The following is a 22,487-nucleotide window of genomic DNA, read 5'->3' on the forward strand; positions in this document are numbered from 1 at the left end:
TAAAAATAAATTTCCTTGTAATAATCTTCCAAGAATTTCTAACTGCCACTCTGTCAAAAAGAGCAAAATTTTGCCTTTGTAATAAAGCACATCACCAGATTATTAACAGATTTAAGTTTTCTGAGAGCTTCCAGAAAGAAAAATTATTTTCAAACTTATTTATTATCTTAGCTGTTAAATTCTCTTTGGAAACAAAGTTTTCTCTAACAGAACAAATATACAACTTGCTTATCTGTGTGAACTCAAAGTTCTAGAATAATATACTCACTTCCACACTGGGAATAATTCAAAGTTGGTTGGAGACCTACTGAAATATTCTTTGAATCTGAATTTCACTCAACACACATATTTCCAAGCCACATGAATATAAAAATTCGTGTATAAAATTCCCAGTTTTCCATTCTAACATGGTATGTATTTGATAGAACACAGAAAAATATTTGTTTTAATCAACTGGCAGAAGCCAATTTCATGTCCCTCTTTGAATCACCTCTTCTGTTCCTGAAGCTCCTCACAAATGTAGATGCATTTTAAAGACAAATATTGAATCAAACTTTTAGAGATGTAACTATTTAAAGCACTTCCATGTAAATCAGTAAATATAGGAATATCATGGCCTTAAGTTATGTACGATAATTGGCATAAGGTTTTAAAAATAGTAATCCTTTTAAGAAGTCTTATTATAATTTCCTCAGGTAAACAGAAACCTGACATGTACTTTATTTCATTTGTCAATCAAGATTTTGAGAGGAAAAAGTTTACAATGATTCAATGTCTGTTAAGATTAAGTTTTAAAAAGACAACACAAATGACCTTTCCTTTCTGCCTTGAAACCTAATCATGCTCTTATGTCCACTAGGGAAAGGACAGTAAAGGAGAGGGAGGTAAAAGAAAAAGGCTACTTCAATGGATTTTAGGAGTCCCCGGGTGGTGCAAACGACTACTAATCGAAAGACTGGCTATTAGAACCCACTCAGAGGTGCCTGGGAAGAAGGGCCCGGTGATCTGCTTCTGAAAAAGTGACGGTCTTGAAAACCTATGGAATGCAGTTCTACTTTGCACACATGGGGTCGCCATGAGTCAAAGTCAACTTGACAGCAACTGGTTTGGTGTTTTTTGGGTAACGGGTTATACCCCAGTCAAAAGTGATGAAGCAAAACTATAAAAGTATCTGTTCTTTCTTAAGACTTCCAGGACTGCAATTCTGTGTTTTAAAATGTAGGCTTATACCATAGTCCTCCTTAAGGGAACTGCATTGAAAAGCAATAGGATTTCATACATTTAACACAGTTTTATCAAGAAAGTGAAGAGACTGTGTCAGTTACTTGTAAGATCAATTAAATTCCTTTTGTCACTATACTCTACCTTACACTACATATAATTTGAAGATAGGAAAGCTGAAAATTCTGACATCACTTAGATTTAAATTTTTGATAATCCCTTTGATACTGGTTAGTTGGTATATAACTTTTTAAATTAACCTAACTGGCATATGTGAGCAATTACCATTATGAAATCTTTATATATTCAGCTTGTGAAACTTTTTTTAAGCCACTGTTTACTCCCTCTTATTCAATAAGATCAGAATAACAATATAATTGTTAAGTAAAGATATGATACAATTTCTATACTTTTAAAATCAGTTGAAAATAAGGCCAAAATGAATAACTTCCAGTAATGGTGACCCTGGAGAAGTTAAACATTTACGAGTTTCAACTCAGTCCTTTCTTCCTCTATTTAATTTGCTGAGATCTGTGTTTTCCTGGTTGCTTATTGACAAACCGAATGCCTCTTATCTTCTGTTCATTTGAAGAACTCTACCAAGTCCTCTGTAGGAGGAACAAACAGGACAAGGCTCAGAGACAATCTATTGGTAATCTTTTGTTGCCTTATTCATCCCACACTCTCAAAGTCCCACACGCAGGCTTGACCCATTGGGCATGCCAGACAGACAGATAAGCACCAAACCACATATCAGAGAGCAAACACCAATCCCCTCTCCCTAAATCTCCTCTCTGCCCATGGCTCTTGCTGCCACGCTCATTAGAGAGTGGGAACAAGGTGAACACATAAAACTCCAATCCTGGAGGACTACTCCCCTTCCAGATTTCATCTCTCGCATGTCCACCTAAATGCTTCCAGTCAGCAGCTATGTAGGCGGGCTTATTTTAAGAGAGAGAGTAAATAAAAAAGGTCTTTAAATCATTGACAAGGAGATCATTTTCAACGAATTGCCATGCCAGTAACAATCATAAACATAGAAATTAGACAGCATTTCTTTAGAAGTTTCTATTATTTGGTTGCATCATTAAAAAAAAAAAGTAGGCACAAGAAAAAAAAACACTGTATACTTTCTGAACTTACAGTACTTTTGCAATCAGATCCAAGAAAAATATTATTAAATTTAAAACACTGTTTTAAGTTACTCCTACACCAAGAAATGCGATTTAAGAGTCAGGCCAATCTGTTCATAAGCCCGCTAAAGCTATGTCACCTTCAGTAGCCCCAAGGGCCTGAGGGTTGGGGAGAGCAGGAATCCCTTCATACAAGGGGTCATAGAAAGGGTACATCTGGGTGGTTGGTATTGAGAATCATAGCTTGTTAGATGGTTAGTGCTGGAAGGAACTTTAAAGATAATCAGCTACCATCTCCCCATTTTACAGATGAGGAAATGGAGGAGCGAGCCTGACATGTAACTTCTCAGTTGGGTATAAAGAGCCAGGACCCATGCCTTTGGCAAGTTGTTCACTATCTTGTTTGCTAGGATAGTAATCTCTTGTCACATTATGGAGGGACTTAGTTACCTTAATCTTAATTTCTGTCACAGGTAGATTCTGATACCCTAAAAATCTCTTTTTGTTTCTGAATGCAGGCCACGTTTTAAGTCTAAAGTTAACAGAGCCCTAGGAAACTTTGCCCCTCAGTAGTTGCACAAATAGCTGAGGCCTGAAATTAGACCTTCACAATTCAACAAGTTTTATTATAATTACTCACTCAGTGACAATTAAGCTCAATTTTTTTTCTTGAAATGAATTAACACCTACAGCTAGGCATTATGTCCTTGTGACACAAAAAAACCCAATAATAAACATCTGAGAGTGTTTGAACTGTGCGGACAGAGAACTGACCAAATTACTCAACTCTTGGCCCAGGGTACTTTGTTCCAGATTCCCACTGATCAAACAAATGAAAATTCCAATGTTCAACGAGGATCTAGACGAAATGTTGAATTAACACATATCCTACATTGTATTTCCTGTAACTTGTCTATGAAACTTCTCTGTTAAGAATGATAATATAAAACCCTAGCCCTATACTCCCATCCTAGCTCATGTCATGGTTCCTGCCTATTTCTGTGTAATAAATTTAAGGGTGTAAGATGAAATTAGTCAGAGTGGTTTAACCTAATGGAATGCTCTTTGGTGTTAGAAACAAAATGACATACAGGCACATGTTCACAGCTTTAACACCTTACACTTGATTGTGGAGAAATATCATTCCAGTCAAAAATCTGATTGATTATTAGATAGTGATATGACAGAAGGATGGGAAAGAGAAAGGAGGCTCCAAGTTAGGTACCAGAGTATTGGTAAATAATGATGCAGCTGTTTTTTTACATCCCAGTGGACAGTTCTCAATTTGTAGCTATAGGGCTACCTACCTGGGTAGGTCTGCAAAGGCTGGCAATGCCACTCCCCAATGCCGCGGCCATAGCAGTAGCACTGGTACCTGACACCATGCACGTGCTTCTCCCATGAGTCTCCAATTTGATAAAATGTTCGGGTTTCTGAATCCTGGCATTGGTCTAGAATGTATACAAGTGAAAAATAAGCAGTCTTGAAGACTTAAAGCTACAAAATTAATTTCAGTGTGCTAGAGCATGCATTCTTAGTTTGAATAAAAATTTGCAACTCTCCTTACAGGACAATTAGCATTTTTAAAAAAGTACTCATTGGGAGGGGTATTTATTTTTCTAAAAGGCTGGTATTTCTAAATAAAAAAATGTAAATAGTTTTATTTCATTATATATATTTTTTCTTTACAGAAAGTATCCAATTTTTGCTAGACATGAATCCAGTGGCATAACCTTGAGCTAAATAGTAATATACTTAATATGAATTTGAGAGAAGAATTAATCAGATATAATTTTAACCCATACTGATCAAGTGGTTTACCTTTTTTTTAAAATAAGCATTCTTTAATACTCCTTGAGTACTTGGAAATGAGTATATTTAAGGCGGTTTTTGTTTTTTGAAATAAACATTCCCCTCCTTCCATCCCAAATCAAATACCCTTTTAACTCCGTGAGGACAAAAATTGGCAATCATTTCATTTCATTCATTTATTTTTTCAATAGTTTCATTCTATATATTTCCTCAAAATTTGGTTGTAATTCTACACATAACTGAATGAACTCGATTTTAACCGTGAGTACTTGCTAAGCAGCTTCTAAGTAAACCTTTCAGGCTTTGCTCCCAGGTTTGGCAATCTCAGGTCAAACTGATCTTATCAGTTGAAAGGACTTGTTTTCTTAGTGATCAAACTGCCTCTTTCAGTAGAAGACTATTAATGGATTACCTTAAACTTTGGAGTGCTGGTAATACAGCTCTTTTAAGGCTCAACTTTCACTATTTGCTCAAATCTATTATAAAGGGCAGCCAATAAAAATAGAGTATTTTGAAGGGAGGTATTTACTAGCATAATCCTTTACTCTTGTTATTGCCCAGTCAGCAAAGGAAAAGTTCTCTTTCATAACTTCGACAATCTTTAAGATTCAGAACCAAAGAACTAACTCTGTTCAGTTAAAATAAACCTGTGCTTCTTACCAAATTTAGCAAAATTAGATGATTTCCTCCACAAAAATATAAGCTTTGTGAGAGCAGGGTCCATGATTTCTGTATTCCTAACACAAACTACAATGCATGACATACAGTAAAGCAAAAAAAAGAACCAAACTCTTTGCCTTCGAGTCGATTCCAACTCATAACGACCCTAGAGGACAGAGTAGAACTGCCCCATAGAGTTTCCAAGGAGCATCTGGTGGATTTGAACTGCCAACCTTTTGGTTAGCAGCCAAGCTCTTAACAACTGCACCACCAGGGCTCCTGACATATAAATATTTGCTGAATAAATGAGTAAACAAACAAACAAAAGATGACTATCAGTATCAAGATTATATATTGGTCCATGATCAGAGAGAAGACTTTGTAAAGCTCTCTGCAAGCCACCAGCCAAAGTCTGGAGCCAACTTCAGTCGAGCAAATCAAATAGCTCTCCTTATTTGAAACTTGCTAACTATTCTCAGTGTCCAAATCTATCTGGGGGGGAGGGGCTGCTCACCAACAGGGTCGCATTTCCATCTGCCCCGGCCCTGACCGAAGCAGGTACAGTTCAGCATGTGTCCTTCCTCGTGGCGCTTGTGGAATGTGTCGTTCACGTTATAAGTGATGTCGTCGACAATGCACTGATCTGTTTAGGCAACAATGGGACAGATGGAGAATGTTTTAAAAGGTCGGTAACAAAGCAAGTTATTTTTTCAAAGTATACTTCCACCTAATTATCAACACTTCCCACTAAGATGACTTTCCTACTGGTATAGTATAAACATTCTTTCAAAGGTTCATCAGTAAGATAATTTTTTGGTAAAAAAAAACATTCTCTCTCTTATAAACGTGTAAATGTCAGAGGTAGATGCAACTGAAGAACATGGTAAAATGCATCTTGTGAAAAGCCACTCTTGAACAAATACACATCTTACTTTTTGAAAAGTTCTTACTTAGTTGGCAATTTCCTTTAGCTCTCTGCTTATAATGGTGAAGGGGAAGAAGATTAAGCATATTTATACAGCGCTCACCATGAGGTGATGGTTTGGCCTCTGGAGTGGGTGGGAAGGAGATATTTGGGTTTGGGAAATAAAATGACATCTATGGGGTTCTTAAGGTAAATATATACACATATATGCCAACTCTGTTCTGAAGACTCAGAGGGATCTTGAGCAAATTACTTTGCCTCTTTGGGTCTCAGTTTCTTCATCTGCAAGATGAGGTGGCTGGTCTGTGTGCTTTCCTAGTGCCCCTTTCAGCTTTGCAGCTTCATATGTAATAATTATTACTCCAGAATTGTGTTCTTATTGTACACTCCAATAGCAGAACACATTCAGATCAATAGCTACACACCAGCTACCTGGACTATTTACTAGCTCAGGGTTCTTCTACCTAAATCTTATTACTTTTCAAATCCCCAAAATGAAAAACTAACTTTTTTTTTTTAAATCAATATCTCTCTAGGTTATATATTTGGATCCCAAGAGGGAAAACAGAACTGAACAAAGTGGATTGGTTTCTCTAGATACTTCATTCCTTAAAATTGGATCTACAAGGATCTGATTTTAGAATAGTAACATCTTTTTCCTGTGCAGAACGGATCCAATCTTTTCTCGACGTGAATCCAGCGGCGTGACCTAGAGTTAAGAGGATCGAATGTTTGTGTTCTTGCCTTTGAAGTCATCTTTTCGGCTCAGTCTAAGTACTTACACCCTGGGCATGTTTCAGAATCTTAGAATTGCTGTGCCAGCCTTTCTTAACTGGCTGCTTGAAATGTTAGCCTCCTCCAGCCCAGCAGCCTAAAGGAGTGCCATTGCATTTTTCTTCCCCTGCCTTTGGCAAAGTACAGGTTTTCACATAAACGCCTGCCTCTCTGGACTCTTTGCCCTCTCAGATGTTTTCACTCATCAGCAAGCATACCTCGGAGCTGGGAATAGGCAACACATGTCCATTCCCCACGACCATTCCCAACACAGGTGCACCTCATCATGTGGCCCATGTCGTGCTGTTTATCCCACTGGTCTCCAATGCGATACATGACTCCTTCGTTGGTTGTGCAGATTTCCTCATGAGCTGTTTGGAAACAGATGAAAAATGCACACTCAATGAAGGATCACAAAGTCTAAAAAGGCAGGTAATATTATCAGTTCAATTTGGTCATCCTTAAGAAACCTTACTTGGAAAGAAGCCATGTGTGCCTCAAAGGAATCAAAGTGTTGCTAGGGGGAGTGGTAGAGTTTTGAGCCCCAGAGATAAAAACATAGTCCAAAGGCAAGGTGTGTTGGAGGGAATAATTACAGGAAGGATTAGGGGATGTTAAACTACAATACTATCTACACATTCACACAAAGTGTGCACATTGTTCTAACAGTCTGGATTCTGACTACTGGCCTATAATTTTTCTAGTCCCAGCTTATTCTGGTTCAGAGGAAACTACATGTATGGGTACAGAACTGCAAATAAGAATGTGTTCTCCTTCTAAACCCAACATTCTCTTTTGTTGAAATGAGAGAAATAAAAGCAAGTGTAAGTGTAAGTATTTATATGGCTCATACACACACTTGACAATCTGTGTAGTATTGGCTCTTGGTTTTGTAACTGGGAAATAAAATGCAGTCTATGGGGTCCTTGGAATTGAAAGGTATTGGTTCCCTTTTCTCCATTCATACAAACTATACAAACTTGAGCCCTCCCTTCTTAAGAGACAGTCCTTACTTGTCATAAAACATAGAGTTTGAGTCACTTTGGTATTTAATAAGTGATAGAGTCAGCAAAGCCAAAATGATGTGCCAATATGGTAAGTCTGTGACTACAGCAGTTATATAGTAAATGCCTTAAGCTACTCAAAAATTTATATTTTCAGACTTTTAAAACCATTTCTATTGCATTTATATATTTTTAGGAGCCTGAGTGGCACAAGTAGTTTGCGATCAGCTGCTAACCCAAAGGTTGACTGTTTGAACCCACCCAGCCGCTCTGCTGAAGAAAGGCCTGGCGAACTGCTTTCATAAAGATTACAGCCAAGAAAACCCTATGGAACAGTTTTACTCTTTAACACATGGGGTTGCCATGAGTTGGGGCCAACTTAAAAGCAGCTAACAATGATAATAATAACATGTATTTTTGGACATTAAATTGTTTTAATGGGATTTTAAAGTTATGTAAATTATATAATTCTTATATACATGATTATATACATGTAAAAATATATATACACACGTGTGTGTATATATATATATACATGTGTCACATAATATTTTCTGTTGTCTCAAAATTAAGTCTGAATGGGAGAAATAGCATAAATCGGACACTATTCTTCTTTGTCTACTCCCTGAATGGTTGTCTATGAGGACTTCATCTTACCAGCCATGGGGCAGAATCCAAACTTCTGGTCAGCGTCATAGTTCTGTGTGGTTCCACACCATTTCATGTTGTCTCTTCTTCCCTCAGAAGTACAGTCGGTGTAGTTACGGTGGTTGTACAGGAAAGGGAAATGGCACAAGGCACCATTGGAATTTCCACCTCGAGTCTGAACCAAGACTGCCCATAACAACACAAAAATAGAAGGAATAAGATTACAACTGAGCTTTCCAGAGTACAGAAAGAAATTTCTACAGAAAGGTCCTGAGAGTGCCAAGTTTCAACAGCTAATACACAGAGTCTATCTCTAAATAAAAGATGTGTGATAATATAGTTCTAAGCTTCCTCAGTATATTCACCTTCACCTTCAAATAGATTTAAATTCTGTTTTTACTCTCACTTTCCCAGCTAAACAAAAAAATAAGTAAATCATAGCTTTGAATAAAATATAATTTCAACCAGAAGATAAGCAAAAGCACTCAGACACCTACCCAGGGAACTCTTCAGCCCTGTGGGATTTCTCACTGACTTTACCTTTAATCACATCATAATCCCAATGTGTCAAAAGAAATGAATAGGAAGCCTTTTCTATTGGTGTCATTTCCCAAAGGTACTAGGGAACTTGGAAGGATCCCTAGTAGCTAAGACGATACCACATCTCTTGGGTCAAACTACCCTTCTGAACAAAAGTGAAACCTCTTGTGTGGACCCCAAATTAATGGCTAGGTTGTTAGCAAATTAAAAAGGGCACAAGAAATGAGTTTTTTCCACTGCTGTGTTTCCCCCTTGGGACACTCACCAGAATGGTCTGTACAGAATGAATATTTCTGGTCTTGCTCATAATTTGAAGTCGTGCTGCACCAGAGATGTCCATCTTGACGTCCTTCTGTGGTGCAGGAGTAGAAAGTCCTGCCATTGTAGGTGAACGGCAAGACACACGGATCCCCATTTGAGTTGCCACCATAAGTCTGGGTGACTGCTGCAAGCACAACCCAAAGAGTTTCAGTAAATAGAGTTGTATTTATCTCCCACCAGCAGGTGCTTATTTATAGCTTAAATGAGACTGAGTTTGTGCCCTCACAGGAAAAAGCTGTGAGTATAGATGATTGTCTGGCTAATTTCAGTTAAAATGTGTTTCTCAGGAAGTCATGTTTTTTTTTTTGGATAGAACACTTGAGTTCTGTTGACATCCTTTTTACCACTTCTGTTACCATGCCTCAGTTTCCTTATTTATAAAACCATCTTAATTGAGGTAAATTAAGCTCAAAGGATGCTAGAGGGGTATGTATGACTATGTCTGTGCCACAATAATTAATATATGAGGATATTCTAGGGGAAAATGTAAGTGTACCAATTTTTATTGCTATACTTACTACTACTTTTGTAGCCCAGACGAGATGCATTAGGTTACTGGAAGTTTATATCACAAAGCCCCTGAAATTTGACATTTAGAGTATACAATATAGATAATTAGCTATTCAGAAAGCATCTCTCATGTAACAACATTTAGGAAAATGAAGATAATACAGAGCAGTTTAATCTCCACTGTGGGAAAAAAAAGGAGCCTTGATGGCGCAGTGGTTAAACCACTCAGCTGCTAACCGAAAGGTTGGCAATTTGAATTCACCAGCTACTCGGTGAGAGTAAGATGTGGCAGTCCGCTTCTGTAAAGATTACAGCCTTGGAAACCCTATGGGCAGTTCTACTCTGTGCTACAAGGTCGCTATAGAGTTGCTGTAAGTCAGAATTGACTCGACAGCAATGAGTTTGGCTTTTGGTTTTGGATAGGAAAGAAAATGCATAGATTAAAAAGACTGGGGAAGAAAAAAAAAAAAAGAAAACACACCAAATGGCAATCCTGCTTGTTCTCAGTGTTGAGAAAGTATAGGCAGTATAAGCTTTTCTTATTTATTTCATTGTGTCACACTTTTCATAAATGAATATATTGCTTTACAAAAATTAAATGTCATCAATACTATTTTTTTAAAAACATATAATGCATACCTGTCTCTTGGCAGCTGACTCCATTGCCCAGGCAAGTGCAAAGCATTTGCTTATTTCCTTGTGTCTTCAGCCATTGCATCCCCACAGAGAAAACCATGCCGCTGTCTGTGACACAGTGACCATATGAAGCGGGCTGTGGGTGAGGCTGGGGCTGGTAAATGGCTGTCCGGACATCTGCGAAGGAGCCAGATCCTAAGGGCACCAGAAAGGAAAGTCATGGAGCTGTACAAGAGAAGACAACCAACTATCTTCTGGAGCCAGGAGCTCAGGGTCACACAGAACTGGAAAGAAATGACCCTCCCATTCTGTATTAGCTTTTGTATCCAGCCTAGGAAATAATACACAAAAGTGTCCCAAGTGGTTTCCATCTTCCAGTTCATCTGGAGCTACTGGGATCATATTTCCAAAACACAGACATTACTCTGCCACTCAATGCAGCAGACACCTTCAGTAACTCCTTACTCCAGGAAGCTCACGATCTGTGTCTCCACCATCCTTCACCCCTAACTTCCTGCCAGCCTCCTTTCGGCCACTATGCCTTGGTCTCACTGAATGACTCATCATCCCTGCATGTACCCTGTGCCATGTTTCTGTGTTGGCTGTGCCATGTTCTGTGCTGGCCTCATGCTTTCCCTTTTGTCTGGAATGGTCTGCCTCACCCTTCGCTTCTTAGTAGCTTCCGTAAGCTCAATATATCTGAGGATTAATCTTCCTGACATTGTTTTTAGAAGTCCCTGACACTTTCCAGCAGATCTCCTACTATCTTTGTAACTTTGAGCTCATCTGAGGGCCCTCTAGGCAGCCATATTGACTTCTCTAGACATCTCCTCTCTGTGTTTTGTTCCTCCTCAGAATTATTTATGATTCTGTTGCATTTTTTCTAAAGGCCCCCAGTTCTCTTAAGACACCTTTGTTTTCAGAGTAAGACAACAGAATGTGTTGATCTTTTCTTTAAATTTTTTAAAAATCTGTTCTCCTGAAGTCCAGGACCCACAGTGGAGCAGAGTCAGCACTGATTCTAGAGTGACTGGTGCTAAGTGCTGTGGAACAACAGAACCCAAAGATAGTTCATAGACAAGAGATGCCAAGGTCAGATATATTTGGGTAACACAACACCTATATCCATACACCTCCTCAACTTGGAGACTCACAATGAAAAGGAGCATATAGGCCCTGTAGAAGAAATTTCCATTTGGTTTAATCCAGTATTCCTAAGCTTTTTTGATGAATAAAACATTGTCCAGTAAAATATTAATAACATTAATAAAACCAGCTAACACTGAGTCATTACACTCATTTAACTTCAGACTAAACTTTTAGTTTAGGCAATTCCAATTGACTGATATTTGAAATGTGGGGGGAAGGAAGAGTCATCAGAGATTTTATGGATAATAATCAAATAACTAAAAGATATTATCCAGTCTAATTTTGTTCACATTTAAAGTGCTAAGAGCAAGATGGAAACTCATCAAGAGGCCATAAATCCAAACAAATAATGAATATTTTTAGCTAAATTATTGATTGGTAAGAGGCTAAGCACCTATGCTGCCACATCACATAATGAAAGCTTGATCTAACTTCTAAGAATAACAGAGGAAGTGCTCGCCCTTGACCACTATATTGCTTTCTTCAGACTCTTACAAAACAAGCTACAATGCAAAGATTCTTTTTCTTGTACCGTAGAAGATTAAAACTTCTTTTTAAAAAGAATACTTAGATATTCTGTGATTCACACCCATCTCTAAGTCCTCTCTGAATTTCGTGAATTTTGAATGCCAATACATGAAGAAGATGATTATGCATTATTTTATTGAATGCAAAAAAGTTTGCCAGAGTATGGAAACCACACAAAAGGGATTGTTTCCACTCCAAAAAGAACTGAATGTCAGGACAAGGAAATATATTCCATGTATTTGTTTCCTCTTTCTTAACAGAAGAATCAAGTAGTCATGTAATTAATCATAACTCTCGTTTCCATTAAAATGCACTTTGGGTAATATGTATGTAATATATGTATATATTGAGCCCTGGTGGTATAATAGTTAAGCCTCTTGGCTTTAACTGAAAGGTTGACATTTCAAACCCACCCAGTGACTCTGTGGGAGAAAGACCTGGAGATCTGCTCCCATAAAGATTACAGCCAACAAATCCCTGTGAGGCAGTTCCGCTCTGTCACATGGGGTTGCTATGCGTCAGAATCGACTCGATGGCACATAACAACAATATATATATTATATATATAATTATGTAGGTCTTATAATATTAGCATTCATTTAAACTTCATTTTTATCTCTTGAGGCTAAAGCTGTTCCCCCTCAACCATTTCCACTTAATTTTTAAATTTTCGTCCAAAGTTTAAGATTTGACATTAAAAAAAATTTTAACCGCTTATTAGCTGAAACACTGAAAACCATCCTCAAATGGCACGTCAAATGAACGACAGATTTGCAGAAATAGTTTTCTAAACACTTCCCCCATTTCCGTGCAGGTGGTCCCGTGCCTCACCAGTGGATGTGGTCTGCACAGATGCATGTCTTTCACACTTCCACTCCCCTCTGCCGTTGCCTGTGCAGATGCACTGGAGCAGATTCCCCCGATTATCCTTCTTGCTCCAGGTATCTCCAATCCTGTAGGATGTCCTAGTGTCCTGATCATTGCATCTGTCTGTGTCAGAAAAGAAGTATTTAAATATGCAAGTCAGCATGAGCCTGGCAAGTGCTCAAATCAAACTAAAAGAGCAATACAGTACTTTAATGATTAGTAATCCATTTTTTGGGGAGTATGTTCATATTCAGCAGAGCCCTAGTGGCGCAGTGGTTAAGAGCTCGGCTGCTAACCAAAAGGTCGGCAGTTCCAATCCACCAGCCGCTTCTTGGAAACCCTAGGGGGCAGCAGCTCTACTCTATCCTATAGGGTCGCTAGGAGTCGAAATCGACTGGATGGTGATGGGTTTCTGGTATGTTCATATTCAGCAGCAGTGCTGCAAGTGTCAAATTTCTGAAAGCTGGGATTACATTTGTTAACGTGGAAAGGGAGCTGTAGGATTTAGTCTAGTTTCTCTACTCTGGTTATGATTTAGTCTAGCTCCATTACTCTGGTTGCCCAAAGCCTTTTCCATTATCTTTGTTTCCTTTTTTTTTCCTTACACTATTCCTTTGACCAAATTCATTCTCTGGCATTCTAATTATTCTCTCTCTTTCCTTCTCAGGCTCTCCCAGGCTTTCTCCCGCTAATTATGGGTATGGCCTGCCTTTCAATAGGGAACTTTGTTTAGAAAACTAGAAAAAACAGACACAAACAGGTCTCAAAGGGTCTCTCCCACTTGCCCCAAAGAAGCTATAAAAAGATAGTAGCACCTCTTTCTTCATTTGTTATGTAAAATATTCAGGAGGCTGGCATCTTCTTTGACTATAATTGTCTCATTTCCTCCCTAAAAAACACCTATTTAAAAATCACTAACAAAACAGCTTCTTTTGAATTGTTCAGTGGTAATCTTTCAGTGGAAAAGTGGTATTATTAATGTGAAATGCTAATTTTTAACTTCATGACCATTAGTCTGTGTGTTTAACTATCTGGCACATTGATTCTTTAAATTATAATGCATCTTTGCCCATATGCTACAATGGGAGTATAGAGGATTTGCCTTGTTTGTCAACCAGAAAAATCACTGCAACTGGTTTAGGCAAACTACAACTGGTTTCTCTAATCACTGGTTTAGAGAAAAATTGACAGTTGATATAGGTTTACACAAAAACATACACGCACACATCTGATCTGCCACAAGAGTGGAAGTCTGAATGAGGATGTCCTTGCTGGTTACATCCATTTCCCAAATGTCCAGCTAACAGTACTGCCTTCTACCCCATACCTTCACAGCACTATTTCAGTATTTCTCTTGAAGCCCTTAACAATGGGTTTTTTGGTAGATCATAAGTATGTACAAGCCTTTCTCACTTGCCCCACCTACTAAGTGCTCTTGGAAGGCTGAAATAATTTCCAATTCATCATTGCATGGCTATATCACCTTATACAAAGTGAGTGCTTATAAAATTTTGTGGAGTAAAAGAATTTTCCTTGATACATTCTCCCCAGTTTGTTAGTAGAAGAGCTTTAAATAATAGCTGAGAGTTTGAGTTGGACATATAATTTGTCTTAAGCTAAAATATTACCGTAAAGGTCTTAGAAGTCTGATGATCATAATAATATCACATTAATTTTTTTGTTAGCAAAGAATTCAAATTTGGATAATCAATATTGTAAGATCCTTAACTATTTCCAGCTAGATTAAAAAAAATAAGTTTAAAATATTTAGATTTGATTTTGAATTTATTTAAAACACTAACACTTGCTGGCTGTTATGCTTCAAGAATTAAATAATTGCTATTAGTTTGAAAATTCAAAAAAGGAGCCTTGAAATCTTAAGGTAAGACTTCATGACAATCTTAGAGGAAGCCGCAAAGATGTCCAAGGTCAAGTTCTTTATTGCACTTAACAGGCCTCTTTAGGAAATTTGAGTAAAAAACACTGTCTTCAACTCTACTGCAGATAAGTCATTTTAACCTATATGAGATAAATACTTTTTATTTGCACCAGTTTTGCTTATGAATACGCCTTAAAGTTCAAACATATAAGGAAACCTAATATTTGAGAGCCTGGCTCAATTCCATGTCCATAGCACCCACATGCCAAAAGATTCATTTCCAAGCTATTTTAATGATTTCTTTGCACTTAATACTTAAAAACTGTCGCACGGATAACTTTGATTGAACACTTGCAACTAATCTTCAAGTTCATGACACGTTTGACATTTGAACACTTGAATAAATATTAAGGTTCTTTCTTAGCTAATAGGCCAAAACCTCATGAAACTAAGGGTTTTTGTTTTGTTTTTTAATGTAGTCTTTTCTGAGAAGCAGAAAAAGTTGGTTACGGAAATTTTTTGACATCCAAAATACATGCATGTTTGAGTACGAGGTGTGTTCTAAGTTACACTGCATTCAATTTCTCCCTAGAAATCAAGAAAACATTACCTAACACAACATTTAACGTAAAGCTCTAAAACGTACTTCTAGAGGTACAAGTGATGCGTCCACTGCCTTCCCCCAGACAAGTGCAATCCACCATCATCCAGCCTTGATAAGGTTTTTCCCAGGTTTCCCCAACAACATAGGAAGTCCCAGCAGCATGATCAAAACATTTCTCAGCTATAGGAAAATTGGAAGGAAAAACAGAAAAAAACAGTTTATTTTGAATTGTGCAGTCTCCCTGTAATTTAAAGTGTAGTGTGTAAGCAAAAATCCAGCCACGTTTTTTTTAAAAGTGGCACTCTGTTTAAAAAGAAAGGCACGCCCTGTAACTAAGCACATAGTAAGTAACCAAAGCTAAAGAGAGCCCAAACTGAGTTGGCAGGCAGAAATTCTGTTCTCCTAATAAGTACATGGACGGCATAGTTTCAGCTAGCACCAAAGTTCATCCCAGCGTTTTGAGTGAAAAGAATCTATGTATGTAGCCTGTCTGTGGGAAGACTGTATATGCAAAATTCCAGGCTTAATTATGAATGACCATTGCCTAACATGATAAGAAAATGATTTAAAATTTGGAAAAACTAAAACAAAAGAAAAACCTCTGCATTAGAGGACAGTAAGTCAACAGGGTAAAATTTACAGTTAGAAACTCTTGGACATATACCTATAGAGTTCAACTGAGGACTGAGGCCTAAAGAAGCAAAACATCTTTTATTTTGAAAGAAATTGCCAAGGTGTGACAAAGCACACCGTTTTGTGTTTCAGTCCAGTGCATTCCAATAAAGAAATATGTCATAAGAGTCATTTGTTTCTTTAAATAATTTATATCTTGATCAAGAAGGAATCTTAGATCAGATATTAGACAAAACAAATCACTTCTTCCTAAATCTCTCGACCTTATCTTATGCTTTTGAAAAGAAATACATGGTTAGCAGGAGTCCTGGCGTGGCACAAGTGGTTAAGTGCTTGGTTACTAACCAAAAGGTTGGCAATTCGAATCCACCCAGAGGTGTCTTGGAAGAAAAGCCTGGCGATCTGCTTCCAAAAGGTCACAGCCATCGAAAACTCTATGGAGTGCAATTCTACTCTCACACATATGGGGTCACCATGAGTCAGAATCGACTCAATGGCAATGCGTCTGGTTTTTGGTTTTATACATGGTTGGTACTTTTTAAACTAACTCCTCCTTTAAAATACATGTAGATTATATAAAATTTCATTATTTGAAATGAAATTACCATTTTATTGTTTTCCTATTGGAATTCAGATCTCTTGTCGACGTAGATGTGATTTTATCTTAATCGAACATGACAAGTATGTATCCCCACACCCCATCCACCCCTAAGAAGTCACACACCTATGGGCTTGCAGGTCCATTCTCCTTTCCCATTACCAAGGCACACACACTCTAACATGTAACTGCCAGTCTCATGTGGTCTCCTCCAAGTGTCACCAATCTTGTAGGACTGGCCCCCTTCATGACATCGATCTGTTCAAGACAAAAATCAAATGTTAGGAGAAAGTGGGATAAAAAAATTAAAAGAAAAAAATAGTGTCATGTTCCATCCAGGTTGGATACTTAGATTAGCAAAAGTAGAGACATCGAGAACAGGTTTTCCCATCAGAGATAAGGGGAGAAGTTAACTGGTCACTTTGGATCATTTCAATTAAATGTCTTGCTTAGGCACAATAGGAACCACAGAGAAATCTGCATGGCAAAGAAAAGGCTATAAATCCTGGTTCTCCAGAGAGATCACAAAAAAGAAAGGCTGGGAGGAATGGCATTCGAGCTCAAACAGCAGGTTGAGCCTGAGACTAATTCAATGAAGAGGCCACATTGGGCATGGCACTCTACTTTCAGGAGTATGGAGAGTCTGTATTTTACCTTAGATTAGAAATGTCATTTTTGGAGGAAGCAGATAGACATGTATGTATCAAGCGTGGAAACCCTGGCATTTTTCTAGGTTGTTAAACACAATGGCACATCCAAAGACTGAACTGTTCACTAGATTATAAACACTTGAGATTTGCCAATAAACTTGGATAATCCCTAACATTAAATATGGGGAAAGCCAACTGGTCCTATTCACAAGTGCTTTCTTGTTCTTTTGGACAGAAGCCTTTAAAGTGACATACTTAAAGGATGAATTAAAAAAAAAAAAGGATCTATGTTAACAGAATCTATTGGTAAATCCTATGAATCATACTGGAAACACTGCCTTAGTGAAACTAGAATTGATGAGTGTCCGCCCAGTCCCCAAAGAACCTTGGAAACACTATTGGGCTAATCATTCCATATTATTCCTAGGAATAGAGAGATCTGCTTTTGGGGTATAACCTATGAGTCATAAAGAAACTGGGCAGTTTCTGTGAGATACAAGAGGTCTCTGCATTGCAAGCAAGAAGAGCAGACCACCCAATGCCTGGTTCACTCTTCATGACCATCTTCCCAGTCACTGCAGATAATCACGTCAGTCTGGCTTTAAGATGCCTAGATAATTTTAAAAGGGCAACTCCTCTAAGCATTTCTTACTGGAATGCAACCCAAGAGATCGACTTGGATGCACTATGTACACACACCTACACATGTGCACGTGCGCACACACACACACACACACTCTCTCTCTCATAGTCATAAACCCACACAGATTAAACACTGATTCCAGGTGCTCTCAGACCCATCTTCAAGGAGCACAGGAACCAGCTGGGTGACCACATAGAATACCTGGTCACCAGAGGTATATTTCCAAATTAAGGATAACCAGTCATGAATGATAGAAAGTGACAGTGATGGTAATAGAGAAATTCAAATTTATGACATTTTAGTGTCACTTTGAGGAACCCTGGTGGCGCAATGGTTAAGTGTTCGGCTGCTAACCAAAAGGTTGTTGATTCAAACCCATCAGCCAAACCAAGGGAAAAAAAATGTGACAGTCAGCTTCTGTAAAGATTACAGCCTAGGAAACCCTAGGGAGCAGTTCTACTCTGTTCTATAGGGTCCGTATGAGTCAAAATCAGCTCGCTGGCAACGGGTTTGGTTTGATTTTGGTTAGTATCACTTTGCAGAATGCCTGTAGAATTAGGAAGAAAGAGACAAGAGGTCTTTCTTACTTGCGATGGTGCAGCTTATTCTCCCTCGCCCGGCCCCGATGCAGGTACAGTCCCAGATCATGGAGTCTTTAGGGCGCTCATAAGTGTCGCCCACCCGATAAGTGTTCCCAGTGTATTTGTCAAAGCAGGTCTCTTCAGCTGAGAGGAGAAGGAAAACCCATGTGAGCCTCACACATGTAAATGATTTTCTATTCCACTAATTCCATCCATATGAAAACCCACTTTTCCATTTTAGGACTGGTGGTGCAGTGGTTAAGAGCTTGGCTGCTAACCAAAAGGTCAGCAGTTCGAATCCACCAGATGCTCCTTAGAAATCCTATGGGGCAGTTATACTCTGTCCTACAGGGTTCGCTATGAGTCAGAATCGACTCAACAGCAACAGGTCTGTTTTTGGCATGGTACAGCTGAAAGTTTTAAAAAATAGAAGTAGGAGACCTAGATTTTATCCTAGGCTCTAGTAAGCCCTCAGTTTTCAACCTTTTGACAAATTGTCAAATTGTCTGTAAATTAATTTCAATTGTAAAGAAAAATAGAATTTTTTTTTTTTTTTTAGGAAAAAGCCCCATAAAGTACTACACTATGAACAGCTAGATTAAGAAAGGGTTTCAGATTCTGATCTCTGACTCAGGAAGCCAAACCAAGGTCCACATAAAAAGCAAACAGTTTGAAGCTCCCCACCTCCCACCAGGCACTAACACTTGTTAATCCTACTTCTTCTATTTTAGCCTTATCAGAGCTTCTCTGTGGGAGGTGCTATAATTTACAAGAAACCTATCAATGGTCCAAAAGGAATGCAAACTTTGAGGTGGTTAGTGATTCTGTGTTGAACTGCAGTTGACAAATCTCTTTGAAATATAGTTGTCCAAAGTGTTTGCTGGCCCATAATCTTAAAGTATAAGACTTGACATTACTTTCTAATAAGTTAAAATTTTATAAGCAATTATTTTTTGAGGGAGGACACACAAAATCTTTCATTCTCCAATGACAAAATTTGGGAAAGTAAAACAAAAAGAAGACTCTAAGAATTAGTTTAGGACACATTTTTTTGTTTAAAGGTAAAAGTAGTCTTTGGAAAGCAAAGATAAGCACTCATTAAATGTTTATGAAGATGAAACCATGTTCATGTTATTAGAAAAATGGTATAAATATTTGTACTTACTAATGCTAAGTTTAACTAACAAGCACCACTGCTCCATCTATGAAAAGATAGTAACTACCTGGCTCCCCACCACTTACGCTCAGGTTTGCTCTCGCAGTTAAAGCCTCGGCTCCCTCCATAACAGGTACAAACCAAGGCGTTGCCCAGGTAGGTTCGCTCCCATTGTTGGTTGATCTGATAGTGCTTCCCATTGTCATAACAACCAGCTGTAAAATAATGGAGGGAAAAAATAGTTAAGTTTCCATCCCTTTTTCCCCTCAAATTAAGGAATTTTCTCACACAACTAAATTGGCGAGCTTGAGAAAAATAATAAACTTTTATTATTAAAAAACTTCTAAAAAATAATAAATTAAATCGTCGGAACACCACGAGTGTTAAAAGCAATGTTATATTAAAATATAGAAACAAGCCAGTAAAAGTATTAACCACGGTTTGTACACATGGCTATTTAGGAATTTCCTTTTTTTTTTTTAACTCAGCTAAATGTTATACAATGATGTCATTTTCATCTGGCCAGAGGTCTACATCAAAGGAGTGGGAACATTTTGAAAAGCAGATGATTGGATTTACATTTTAAAACATGCAAAGAACTTCAATGATCTTTTGGAGTAGTAAGTCAAGAAGGGTCACTTTAAATAGTTTCCTTTAGCCAAGGCAAAGGGAGGGTGTGTCTTTCAAAAACTGTAAGAGGAATTCCGATCTCTGTTCTTGGTGAAGTATCCAGAGAGGCCCCAAAGCCATCTGAACCAATTACATCTCTTTCAAGTTAGGAACAATGTAACTCTTCGGCTACCCCGTTTTTGAAAATAGTTAACCAATTAATTAGTAACAAGGAAAATAGGTGAGGAGCAGTGAGGACCACACTAAATCCCCGATGGAAAATTTAAAGGCACGCATCATTTTTTATTAATTCATAAAAGGACTATCTAAACGTGTAGAATTGATAGGAACACTGCAGGACATCAGACAGCCCCTGCCCCCATGTATTATCTTATCCCAGGCCTGCAAACCAGTCTGCTGAAACTCATTCACTAACGTACAAGCTTTTATGTCCCCAGCTGGTCTTTTCACATTTAAGCGCGCGCACACACTCACACCCGGGCGCGCGCGCAAAACTTCAGCCACAACTTCGGTTGGCTTTACGGTCTTATCCCTGCGACAGCCTGTTTCTGCCCACGGTCAGTACTCACGCTTGCTTGGGCTGACAGCCACCGGGGATTGGGGCTGAATGATTTGCTGAGCCTGCCTCTTGCTCTTCGAGGCTCCGGTGGAGGACACCGCCGTCCCCAGGCACAGGACGGCCAGCAGCAGCAGCCCAGGCCCCGGACCCCTCAGCATCTTGACAGGGGGTGGGGAGAGACGCCCTCAGAAGGCAAGTTGCCACCAAGTTTGGTTCCCTTTGCAACCTGCGGGAAAAGTCCCTTCCAGTGCCTTGCGGGGGTTGACGCCTCCAAGAAGGTGGGAGGCAGAGGATGGGGAGGGGGACAGGTAAAGGGACAGAAGGGCAGAAGAGGGCGAGAGAAGTTGTGGCTGCTGGTCACCTCTTCCTCGCTCGCGCCTGGGGCTCCCTCTCCTTGCCCTGCACAGCACAGTCGGCGCGAGCGGCGGAGCCCGGGGAGCCGGGGTTTATATGGGACGGTCCTCTCCCGCCCCCCGCAAGGACCCCGGCGCCCAGGAGGAGGGACCGGCCCGACCCACCCCCACCGGCCCCGGCCGCCGCCGACCGCGCGCCGATTGGCCCAGGCTCCGGGTGACGTCACGGGGAACTGTGGGTTCGCCGCGAACAAAAGAGATGCTGATCGTTCGCCAGGATTGGGGCAAGAGAACTTTTTTCGGTTTCCTTTGCAGTCGTCAAACTTTTTTTGGTGGTGGCGGTGGGGGATGGGAATTGGCTGTAAAGGGGTTGACTGGGAGGCAAGGGCGGGGTGGAATTGTGTGGAGCTAAGGGGTTGCAAGTTTTTTCCTCCTTTCCTTTTTTATGGGGGGGGGGGGCGTGTTTGAGGACATTGCGTCACCTCTGGAAAAAAAAAATCTCTGCTCAGTGGAGCGTATTTTGGGGGGAGGAAAAAACCATAAAATAGCCACCACCTTGCAGCTGCAGGAATCCAGACTTGCAGTCCCAGGGCGGGGCTGGATTTTCTCCTGGTCCCTTTCTTTACTCTGCTATGCACTGACTTGTGGCTCACTTTCTTTGCCTTCTTCCTAGCTTCCCGTTCAGAATTCTCTCCTTCTAAACTCCTTACCTGACGGATTTTGCGGGAGCTGTAGCTGGGGAAGGGGAGCGAAGGGGAAAGAGCGATCCTTTATTGAGCCCCACTTAAGTGCTGGGAGTTCTGTGCGGCGCTTGCGGATCCGGAGGAAATTCAGAGAAGGAGGTTTCCTTTGAAATGGCAAAGCAGCTGTTTGGTTTTTTAAATTTGCAAGAATACTTTCTTGCTAAATTGTGATGGGCTACCCATTTCCACTGAAAGTGAAATCAGTTTAGCGGACGACCTGAAAACGGGGCTGGAAAGTTGGACCGGTTACGGAGAGAGAAAGATCTTCGTGTCCCTGCCCATGTTTTCACCGTGCCCGTTACACACAAAGCAGAGATCTTGTTCGAATAAGTAAGAGCTGAGAAAAGGCCACTTGCAGTCTTCCTTTCTTAACAATTTCTTCCAAATGCATTTATTTGGCATTTTCTTTTTGCAGACAGTTTCATCACAGAATCCCTTCCCCAACCCCTCTCCCCACCAAATTCTTTTAATATTTCGATTGTTATCTACCCTCAAGAACTTGGAATGTTCCCATTTAAGATTCCCCTGGCTTTCCCTCTGAACTCAGAGGTTGGAAAGGGAATCTGAGAAGTCTATAGCATTTAGCAAATCATTACATAGGTCCTTTTTGTTTTTTCAGGCAAATTCAAGTCTAATCTGCTTTTAAAGATCTTCAAAAGGAGGAGTCCACAACCTTCTTCAGTAACTCCTGAGGGACCCAAACTCAAAGCTCTGACTTCCAGTTAGGAGT

At 39.4% G+C, this 22,487-nt stretch overlaps 1 protein-coding gene across 5 annotated transcripts in view; it reads right to left on the reverse strand.

Annotated features, from left to right (window-relative positions):
• The window catches only part of FN1 (fibronectin 1), a 74,365-nt gene extending 53,409 nt beyond the window's left edge, over nt 1-20,956 (reverse strand). For 4 of the 5 annotated variants that reach the window (XM_023731271.1, XM_004376291.3, XM_023731273.1 and 1 more), the window contains exons 1-12: nt 20,672-20,956; nt 19,559-19,687; nt 18,323-18,460; nt 16,569-16,700; nt 15,254-15,391; nt 12,693-12,851; nt 10,188-10,379; nt 8,983-9,162; nt 8,187-8,363; nt 6,744-6,896; nt 5,341-5,469; nt 3,662-3,805 (exon numbers count right to left, since the gene is read on the reverse strand). In XM_023731271.1, the coding sequence (XP_023587039.1) occupies nt 3,662-3,805; nt 5,341-5,469; nt 6,744-6,896; nt 8,187-8,363; nt 8,983-9,162; nt 10,188-10,379; nt 12,693-12,851; nt 15,254-15,391; nt 16,569-16,700; nt 18,323-18,460; nt 19,559-19,687; nt 20,672-20,819 (1,819 nt within the window). In that variant the 5' untranslated portion in view covers nt 20,820-20,956. The remainder of the gene's footprint in view (nt 1-3,661; nt 3,806-5,340; nt 5,470-6,743; nt 6,897-8,186; nt 8,364-8,982; nt 9,163-10,187; nt 10,380-12,692; nt 12,852-15,253; nt 15,392-16,568; nt 16,701-18,322; nt 18,461-19,558; nt 19,688-20,671) is intronic. The other variant, XM_023731272.1, reaches the window with a different exon arrangement.
• Nucleotides 20,957-22,487: the final 1,531 nt, after the last annotated feature.

This window comes from Trichechus manatus, unplaced genomic scaffold, assembly GCF_000243295.1.
Source record: "Trichechus manatus latirostris isolate Lorelei unplaced genomic scaffold, TriManLat1.0 scaffold00041, whole genome shotgun sequence".
In the NCBI taxonomy this organism is placed as follows: domain Eukaryota; kingdom Metazoa; phylum Chordata; class Mammalia; order Sirenia; family Trichechidae; genus Trichechus; species Trichechus manatus.